The following is a 10,633-nucleotide window of genomic DNA, read 5'->3' as shown; positions in this document are numbered from 1 at the left end:
TTAAATTTTCGCCCAAAAATTATGTCGAGGTGAATGGGGCCAAACCCAAACTTTTCGATTTTTTTTTAGCTTATTTGTAAAATTTGTGGGGGTAAAAAAAAAAACGGCAAAAGAAAAATCAGAAACAGAGATAAAAACATTTTAGGTTTTTCCATTTGGGAAAATTTTTTCTTTTTTACGTTGTCAACCTTTCTTTCCTATTATTTTGAAATTTTTACTTTTAATGGTTTTCCATCCCCAAGGTTTTGTTTTTTAGCAGAGAGGGGCCCTGTGATGGGCAAAGAGGGTACCGTTTAGCAGAATTGGGAAAGGGGGCCGATATGAAAATTGCCCCGGGTTAATTTTTTTTCCCCGGGTTTGTGGGTAATTTTCCCAATTTGAATAAAAAAAGGTGTTAAATTTTGGGGGGGAAATTTTTTGCCATATATATAGTTAATTAAAAGTTCCTTTTTTATTTTTTTACCCCAATAATGGTTAAAAAAGACACAATGTTGACCCCCAAAAATTAAAACCCCCAACTTTACTTCAATCATTTAGCCACTTTTGGGGAAATGTCCAGTAAATCGTGGGCCCACCGTTGTTTTGCAGTTAAAATCGTATTTCGGAAATTTTTTGAGTTACCGTTTGGAGCAGGGTTTTTGGCGGCGCATGAAACGGTAAAATTTTTTTTAAGGTAGGGGAAAAGGAAAAAATTTATAAAATGCGGGAACGAGACACAAAAACCCGGATTTTTTTTGGGTTTTTTTAACATACTTTAACCCAGGGAAACCTATACCTACGACGACGTTAATTTTCCCCTCATTCCCGTGCTCTGACCCCCACGCGAAAACTTTTTTCCCAATTTTAAAAACCCCCTTTTTAGTAGGGAAAAATTTTAAAGAGGCAAAAGTTGAGGGGGGTCTCTAGGGAAAATCCCCTTGCTTACTCTACCAAGTACCACTCCAAATAAATAGGGAAAAATTTCCACCCTGAAAAATATGTTTTCCGGGGTTTCCATATATGGAGGGCCCAAAGGGATTGTTTAAAAATTTTCTTAAAGAGCATATCGCCACACTTATGCTTTTGTTTCTATTTGAAAAAATTGGGATTTTTTTAAAAGGGCCGTATCGGGCATAATTTCCTAACGAGTTCCCGTTTTTTGTTTTTTTAGTCGTCTGTTTAGGGGGACGGGTACAAGATTAAATTACGTCCCTTTGAAAAATAGCATAAAAGGTTACATTTTTTGAAGATCTTTATTTAAATAAAATCAAAAAGATTTGTTTATGTTTTTTTTAAAAAGTTTGATTCGTTATTGTAGGTCAATGTTTGTGGTTTTTGATAATGTAAGTGATTTCTTCCCTAACACATTTTTATAAAAAAAACCCCTATCAAATTAAAATGTTATAAAATATACCGTTTTGGCTTTACGTTTTTTAAATACTTGCCCTTTATAAAAAAACTATACATTTTAAAAATTTTACACATCGTAGTTTTACTTTTTTAAAATGGTAACAAATGATTTTGAAATCTTTATAAACAATTTTGCATTGAATTCAAAACAAAATGGAATTAATTAAAAAGGGTTTTTTTATGATAAAAAGGGTGAAAATTTTTTTAAAAACCCCTTTTTTTTTTAAAAAAATTTGATTTTTAAATTTTGATTTTTCCCCATCAAATTTTAAATAAATCATTATTAAAAACCCTACACTCACATTCATTATTCCTTTTTTAAAATTTATTTTGAATTTATAGGGAAAGCGAGTCAAAGTTATTTTTTTCTTTTAGGTTTTGAATTTTGAAGCCGTTTGCGTTTACCCCATTTACGCCCCGTGCTTTAAAAGGGGGACAAAAAAAAACGAAAATTCAAGTGGGGCTAAAATTTGCAACAAATTTAAAATTGGGGGTTTTGGGGTGTTTTTTTCAAAAATTATGGGGGGTGTTTTTGGGCCATTCGTTTTCCCCCCCGCGCCCCACCAAGCGAAAAAGTCGAAATTAACGATTTAAAAATGGGCGGGGGCCCCGGAAAGTGAAAACACCTTTTTAATAAAAGCGAATTTCGGGGGCCAATTTTTTAAGAAAAAAAAATTTTCGCCCCGGGGGGGCGGGGGAGGAAGATTTAAAAAATAAAACGGGGGGAAGCGCAAAGGCCAAAAAACCCCTTAATTCCTAGCGCCCAGAAAATTAGCTTTGTTTTCGCCCCCCCGCTGGGGATTTTAATTTGTTTTAATTCTCAATTTTTTTCGCTTTGGGGGTTTTCACGGGACGAAAACACGCTAATTAGCGGAGTTTTATTTTTATTAAACTTCGCCCCGCGACTCCGCTAATTAGCGTGTTTTCGTCCCGCGACCCCGCCGTTTTATTTCTTAAATCTCTCTCCGCGCCCCGCGGGGCGAAGTTTTATTTCTTAAACTTCGCCCCGCGCCCACGCTTATAAGCGTGTTTTTGCTCCGCGTAACCGCCACTTCAACTTGTTCATTTTCGACTTTACGCTTAACAGGGTCGCGGGGCAAAAACACAAATGGCACAAATCAGCTTTCATAAGGAACAGAGAAAAAAAACACTGAGCGACATTTTTGCAAGTGTTATAGAATTTCTACAAAGGTAAAGAAAAACAATTTTAGGCCGTAACTTTTTGTTTTTCAACAACGGTCTCATAAAATATCGCGGAGAGTAATAACAGTTCTCAGCCGCGACTTTTTGCACAGAGACATTTCCCAGCATAAAAAGTCGAGACTTAATGCTAAAACTTGACTTTTAAAGGGTTCTTAATAAACTTTTCAAAACTGGCCAATAATTGGTTTTTACCACTTATGAATGAACGCCCCAAGAAGAAATGACCCAGGTGGGGGTTTTGACGAATTTTTGACATTGTTTGGTTTTTTACATTATTAACTTTTCCTTTTAACCTTTTGATTAGGAAATAATAGAGTTTAAGAAATACTTCCTTGTAAAAACCTTGGGATTTCTATCCGGAAACGATTATAGCATGTATACAAATCATTTATAATTAGTCGCCGGGTAGAAAACCCGGCGATTTAATATATTTGTAAGCGTGTTTAATATTTATACCTATGGTGGGGAGAAGGCATTAATTTTAAGTAAAAACTAAAGCACTAACATTAACTGAACAATTAAAGACTACAATTGTTTGCAGTAATATCAAAATTCAAACATACAATAATGTTGCCTAAATGAAATTTGAAATATTCAAATTTGAACATGGGGTAAAAGCAAATTACAATATTTTAAAATGAATTAATTGATGTATCCCCTATGGACCAGTCATTGAATGTAGGGATGCGTTTTACTTCTTTTTTTTTTAAGTGTCAAGCGTTGCTATTTTATGATAAAATAAATCATGCAATGATATTTTGAAATGACACTTTTTAAATTATCTGGGTTTGTTTTCTTAGGGAAGACCTATTCTTTTTTTTAAAAATCTTATTTATTAAATAAACTTTTTTCTCCAAAAAATCACGTAAACCTACACTTTGGGTATGTTATTTTTTTATGAAATCAAAATTAAATTAGTAAAAAAAATGGTGAAAGATAGACATACAGGTAAATTTAAATTTGGTTGGAAAGGTGAAAAAAGTGCATATCAAAAAATTTTGTATAAAAAATCTCGGTTTTACAGTAGGGGTCGGAATTTATGGATCACAGGGGGAAAATTTTCCTTTCTTGAGGATTTTAAGGGTTTACGCATTTGAAAGGCTTTTTAAAACTTTAAACCCCTTTTATTGTATGTACCCCGACGGGCATTTTTAAATTTCACTAAATAATAAAATTTTTTTCGAAAATTTGCTTTAAAAAATTTTAATTTGTTTATGCAGACATCACTTTTACAATAGAATTGCATTGTTTTATGCAATAATTAAAGCATATATATTTTCATAGTCACTTTGCAAATATTCGGATGATCGGTAATAATTTGTCGGGTGCTGAAGAAAAACCATACGTTTTAACGGTATTATGTATAAAGTAGAATTACAAATAGAATTATGATCATATCACTTGCTTTACAAGCCTCGATGACAAAGATGTTAGATTTTAAGTTAGTTTCAAATTGAAGACTGTAGGTTCGATAAAAGTGATTTTTTTTTGTATTTTGCAAAACTTGACCGTTTATCAAAATTATGAAATAAAAAAGTGCTAGAAATGAAAAAACACATGATTTATCAACTTATGTTTCATAAAACACGCTTTAAAAGATATAATAAAAATCAATTTATGAAAACTACAACACAGGTTTTGTCCGAGATTTCCGGGGCTTGCCTTAATTCCCATGTGGGTTTTATTTCCCCCAACTAAGCCATCGAGCAGTTTAAAATTTTGATATGATTAAAGGGAAAAATTAAAATTTTACTTTAAAATTTCTTAAACTTTAATCAAAAAATTTAAATTGAAAAGCAAAAAACAGTCCCGAAAATTTTTTGAGCCCCTTAAGGTAAAATTGCCAAACCCAAAAACCTTGAAAAAGGTTTTAAATTAAAATGATAAGAGTTTCCCTTGGGAAAAATTTTTTTGGGCAAGGGTTTGATTAAAATAGATGTTTTTTTAATTAAAAAAAGATATTTTTTTCCCATTAAAAATCTAACCCAAGGGAAAGATAAAATTGTGGAAGTAAATAAAAACTTTGTTTTTTTGAAAAACTTTTTCCCCAAATTTTTGCTTCCTCTTTTTTTTAAAACCGTGGACCTTTTGAACTGAATTTTTTTTTATTTATTTGAAAATTAATTTTTAAATTTTAATACAATCATATTTCTATCCGGCGTCTTGATGCTTTAGCATCAAAATCTCTACTTGTCCATATGTGTAACGCATGATCAACACCACACTTGTGTAATTGTTATTATGTTATCGGTATTAGCGAAGACCCCTCTAAAGGTATCTGTTCACACTTACTAACAATATGACACTGGTTATCATGGTTATATTACCATGTTGATCATGTTGAGCATAATTGTTTATTATACAATAATTGTAAAATCTATTTTAATAAAAAAAAATTACAGACTTTATAAATATAGTTTTCTTTTCTTTTTTGTGTTTTATGTGCTTTTTTAATACTGAGTTTTTGTACGTTTACTATTATTTTAAAGAATTTCAATTGTCATATTGACCGACGATTATAAGTCAAAACTTAACTGGAAAAAGCAGAGTTTTTAGTTTTATCAAATGTTTTGGAAAAAAGCCCAGTAAAAATTTTTTATCAAAATTTTCCCTTTTTAAATTTAAAATATTTTTAATTAAATTTTTTTAATTTTTAAACATTTTAAGGGTTAATTTTGTATTTTTTCTTTATCATTTTTTTAAAATTTTTCAATCCCACTTATCAAATTTTGGGTAATTTTAAAAATTTAATTTCCTCGGCTTTCTTTACAAACACAACCAATAAAAATTTAAAAATAAAATGTTTCAAAGATTTGAAAAGTGTCATTTTTAATAAACCAAAAAAAAGGGGCCCCCTTTTGTATTGAAACCTTTTAAAATTTTTTTTCATTTTTTCAGTATAGAAAAATCGGGTAAAATTTTTGTTCTTTTTCTTTTAACGTTCAAAAAAAATCCACTGAAAAACCGGGGAAAAGAGACCGGACAATAAACGTGTGGTACTATTCGCCGGTTACTAGTAAATCCCGGTCAAAATAGACCAGCAGAGACCGGAAATTACCGATAGGAGTACATCCCTCTATAAATAGATTTTCGGATTATTTAGGTCATCAATTCATCATTCTATTCAGCTTTCGGATACATGTATAACAATAACATACCATAATAACCCACTGTGTACTACAAAATGATAAATAAAAATACCCCGAAGAGCGCGATTTATTGACGGAAAAGGTTATTTCATTTGAAAATGTTTGCATTGCGAAATTCTCCAGTTCGCTATTTCATTGTATATATCGCGACATTATAATCAAGCACCCTCTTACCGATCGAAATGATCGGCTTTTATTATGTCCGACTAAAAGGCTCGAGAAGTTGCTGTCGCCCTTTCACAAAATCTGATTTCATTCCATAAAAGGCGCCGCGCTTCGGCGCGGACGCCAATAAATCCGTGGTTTATATATTGTTGTTTATATAACGTCAGATTTGTTTTATTTATTCAATTTCAGTTAACATTGAAGAGAACTGCGGTAAATCTATTAACAGCTTTGCGGGGGAGCTTACTAGTAAATTTGATTTGTCAAAATATAACTCAAAATTAGTTGGAGGGCAATGCCGTGTCACTGTCAAACTTGAGAGTTCGTTGTTCACATCACAGTCGCACGTGTTGTTTTATTTCACAAAGGTGAATCTATTTCCCTCTTGTAATGCAGGCAATATAACATTTCTTGATGGTGACAAGAAGAAGGCGATTAAAGGTTCGTACCTTAAAATATGTTTTACTTAACTTCTATGAACATCTTGTATTATACAGTGCAATATGCCAATAATACCCTTTGATCTTCAAAATGGGGCCTGAAATTGTCTCTTTTAAATCATGTGAAAATTTACCATACACAATTTTGGCTAATTTCTTAACGTATATTTGAAAGCGCTCAGTTGAAGAAATATTTGCCGCTGATCCTAGTCTTTCAAACTATTACCGAATTGGAATTTTACATGACACATATCGCAACACAAATCCATTTTATAGATAGAGGCCTTACTGTTGGTTTTGTCGTGACGCGGTTCATTTATGCTTAAGTATATTATTTTTTGTGTTTTTTTTCAGGATTGCCTCGATTTCTTTGCGGACATCATAAAGATCTTGAACAATCTGACAAATTCTTTACAACGTTAAGTGATAGATTGACGGTTGTAGTTAATACAAATGATGTTTTTGGAGCAAGTTACTACGGACAATTCAACTTGAAATACATTATGTTTAGTAACGGTAAGTTAGTAAGTTAAATCTTAGCGTTAGAGTGACATTATGCCAATCTTATTGTAAATTGTGAGTGTACAGGTACAAGTGCAAAGAAACATTACACTTCGCCTTAATTATTTTTACTAGTAATTTTGGTAATCTACTTCACAAAAATAATCAATAACCCACGTGACTCATGGAAAAGTCCAGATTGTATCTGACAACATTCAATTAATAAAATGAGTCGGACAGTCTTTTTAGAATTATAGGCAGTTTTTATATTTTATCCTTACCACTTTTTCTATCGTTATGTTTTGGTCAATGACCATTATAATAGTCAATCTTTTGAAATATAAAACTAGTTAACCCATTACTTCATGAGCATTTTGTGAAAAATGGCTGTTTTCATTGAAAAGTCTCCAGTTACAAGTTCAAATTGCTATAAAACTATAAAAAATGCTTCAATACTAATCAAACTTAGCACAAATGTTGACTAGACCAATGCCTTTGTAACAACATACCCAGGCTTAAATTTCCTGTTAACATGGCATCGAGGGGACATCTCAAAATTGCCAAAAATCACTATTTTGCGTTGATTTTTTCCATCAAAATTGATTTCAAAGTGCTGCAACTTCTCAATGGATTGAGATAGAGTCAAATGCTAGCGTTGGTCACACCTTACCTTATGATCGATCTTTGGTTATTTTTAGCCTCTCACAAGTCCAAAATTGTCTTGGCGATGAGGGGGGCTGCCGCCCCACTTCAACCCCCCCCAAACAGAAGGGGGCACACACCCCTTCTGGCAACCCCCAGATGTATCTTTTGGTTGGGGGCCGCACCGAAAAAGTGGTCACTTTTTTAAACAATATTTCTCAAACATAAAACAAGTGTTGGGGCCTAAGTAAGGCATTTTTTCACCATTTGAGACAACAATAAAAGGGGGGGGGGGTGAACAAGGCGTTAAAAGGCGTGTATATCCGGTAATGGGTTATGCTGACTTAACCATGAAAAATGAGAATGATGTCACAAGGAAAGTTTGTCTTTATGACTTAGAACAACTAAAAGACAGCATATTCCGAAATATAATGATCAGATTTGTCCATATTTCAACACTTTTTCCTGGATGATTTATATGATAACCGGTTAAAAAATGGCTTGAAATACTTATTTTAGAATTGCTCTTCCTTTGATTTTACGAATTTCTCTTGAAATAATTGTAACAGGAATATTGATGATATTTTTGTCATTTTTGTTAAGAATTTCGCTTCATTGTCAACAGACATGTGTTTTCTATACATGTATTTTGCACACAAAAAAGTTAGTGTAGCAATATATGAAAACGTGAAAATACGAAGAACTTAGAGCAAACAGACTATAGGCCTACAGGTACAACTTAATAGATTTGTCGAGATACAAAACTTTTAATCTGACATTAAATAGAAATAAAATATTTATAACCACACAAGTTGTGAATTATGATCAGTAGAAACAGTAGCTTTTTTTCCGAGAAAATCGTTTTTACTATATTAGAAAGGTTCAAATAATTATTATTTAAGTTTATACCAAATGAACAAATCTAGAAAAAAAAAAAAAAAAAAAAAAAAAAAAAAAAAACACACACACAAAAAACCCCAAAAAACAACAACACCAAAGCACACACAAAAAATAAAATAAAAATAAAAAACATAAAAGAGAAACGTTATCAATTAAAGAGGAAAGGTCTACATGAGGCACGCATATTTTCATAAGTATTTTAGTATATCGGATATTGATAAAAACAATAGAAAATGTATCACTTGGATTTTCTTTCAAAATGCTGCTTGAAAAAAAAAAGATGATAAAGTTCTAAACCATTCAGCTGATGTATAAAAATCTTTTGATTCCCATTTCACATTGCAACCATTTCTCATCCTTTCTCCCTTACTTGTTTATAGTCCAAGTCAGTTTTTCGCAAATTTGAAAACGCTATCCGACGTTTATTTGAGAGAATATACAATGCCTGTAATTGAAAATCGCTGCCTATAACTTTTAGAAACTCTTGTGAAATAGAATTGCAGTATTTCAACTGAATCAAAGCATATTCACTTTGGTAAATCAGCTAAACCTAATCAGTCTAGTAACAAGATAATATTGCTATTAATTAAATTGGCCGAACGACTTGACCAATTTAACCTTACATAAACTCTATACTTGGTGTTTACGTTCAGTTTTGATGGGCAAATTTGGTAACTGATAGTGTCTTGCTTATAAAATGTAAGTGTAAGATAATTTGATAAATGAAAATGTCTACATGTATACAATGATTTGAAATACATTGATGTATGTATTTACAGGCCCATGTCACAGTGAACATGTTTACAAATGTTCAAATGGACGCTGCATCTCAAACTTTTATCGTTGTTCGAGTCAGATTAATGCTTGCTTGACAACAGAAGCAGTGTGCAATGGAACTAAAGCTACAAAAGTCAATGGTACTACAGAAGGCAAAGTACGGAAAGATTTACAGAACTTGTATGTAGCGGGGTGTGTAGTGATACTCGCGATGAGCGTTGTTTGCATTTTCAAGAGAAAATACGGACTAACATGCCCATCATGTCAAAACCGACAACCGCGCTTAACAAATCAGGTAACCGTTTTCATCAGTGACAATATTTTGCAACAAACTTTAATACGACATAATTATTCTCTTATATCATGAGCCAGTTTTCCTTTTAAGTGCTGAGCGTGTGAAACATTTTTGCAAAATCATTTATGATTTTCTGTTTTATGATATAAAACCTTTTTTCTTCATTTCAGGGCCGAGGCTGGGGACCAATTAATATTCAATCCAATGCAGCACCAGATGAACAAGTACCCTTACCAAACAGAAGTTTAAACGAAGTTAATACAATTGACACACTGACTGTTGACAATTCATTCCCTTCTGAGCATGTTATTTTTCCAAATAGATACATGCTAGCCATTACGTATCCCGTTCATCCGCCTTTCTACGAAGATGTCGAAGATAATAATGATAATAATGGAGATATTCTGCCAAGCTATGACGACGTTGTAGCTAATCCTACAGAATACACTCATGTTTCACAAAGATGAAAAAGCATTAAAATAATAGAGGGAGAAAAGGGTGACAAAACTTTTCTGAATACAATGTGAATATTGAATTAATCTGGGATGACGGATTGACGGTGTCAAGAGTGTTGCTACTCGGACTGGTACTTGTCCCATGTTTCGGTAAGCGGACATGCCACAGCACCCCTTCTAGTTTTCCACTGACGGTTTTTGAATGAAATGTTATCCAAATAATTGTTATTGCCTTTATTTTATCAATTTTTGTTAATTAATATAATCATCCAAATGATTCAATTATAATTGGTGCAATCTTGAGTACGTTTGAGAGCAATTTGTCTGAATTTCCTAAACGTAAATTGCATGAAAAATATAAATTACATTATAATAGTAAAAATTGGCAAAACAATCAGATGACTTTATTTTGTTATTTCATTGAAGTGTACTTTAAGTCAAGAGGCGTTTTATGTCCTTCTATACATTCTTCATAGACAGTTCAAGGTTAGCTTATATGACTATATACAGAGGCGTAGGTACTATTAGGCCTTTTACAAGTTGGTCAAGAAATTGACATTTTCAAAAGTTCCCAAATACAATAAAAACACGCGAGTGTGTGGTTTGTAGTGGGTTCAAGCAGTATAGTCGAATCAAGTGTGTGTGTGTGTGCATGATTTACCATCTTCAGTAAATTTGCAACTAATCAAATTCATAGTTTAAAATCATTGTTTTGAT

At 32.4% G+C, this 10,633-nt stretch overlaps 1 protein-coding gene across 1 annotated transcript; it reads left to right on the top strand.

Moving 5' to 3' along the window:
• The first annotated feature begins 3,518 nt into the window (after positions 1-3,518).
• LOC132758857 (uncharacterized) lies at positions 3,519-10,319 on the top strand. Its single transcript, XM_060750559.1, has 5 exons — positions 3,519-3,540; positions 6,099-6,347; positions 6,701-6,862; positions 9,169-9,461; positions 9,632-10,319. The coding sequence occupies exons 1-5, from the start codon at positions 3,519-3,521 to the stop codon at positions 9,926-9,928; spliced, it is 1,023 nt and encodes a 340-aa protein (XP_060606542.1). The 3' UTR covers positions 9,929-10,319.
• The last annotated feature ends 314 nt before the right edge of the window (positions 10,320-10,633 follow it).

The sequence above is a fragment of the Ruditapes philippinarum genome, unplaced genomic scaffold, assembly GCF_026571515.1.
Source record: "Ruditapes philippinarum isolate M1 unplaced genomic scaffold, ASM2657151v2 ctg14057_1_1_1_1, whole genome shotgun sequence".
NCBI lineage: Eukaryota > Metazoa > Mollusca > Bivalvia > Venerida > Veneridae > Ruditapes > Ruditapes philippinarum.
Note: the sequence above shows the minus strand (reverse complement) of the source record. Positions and strands in the feature narration are given on the sequence as shown.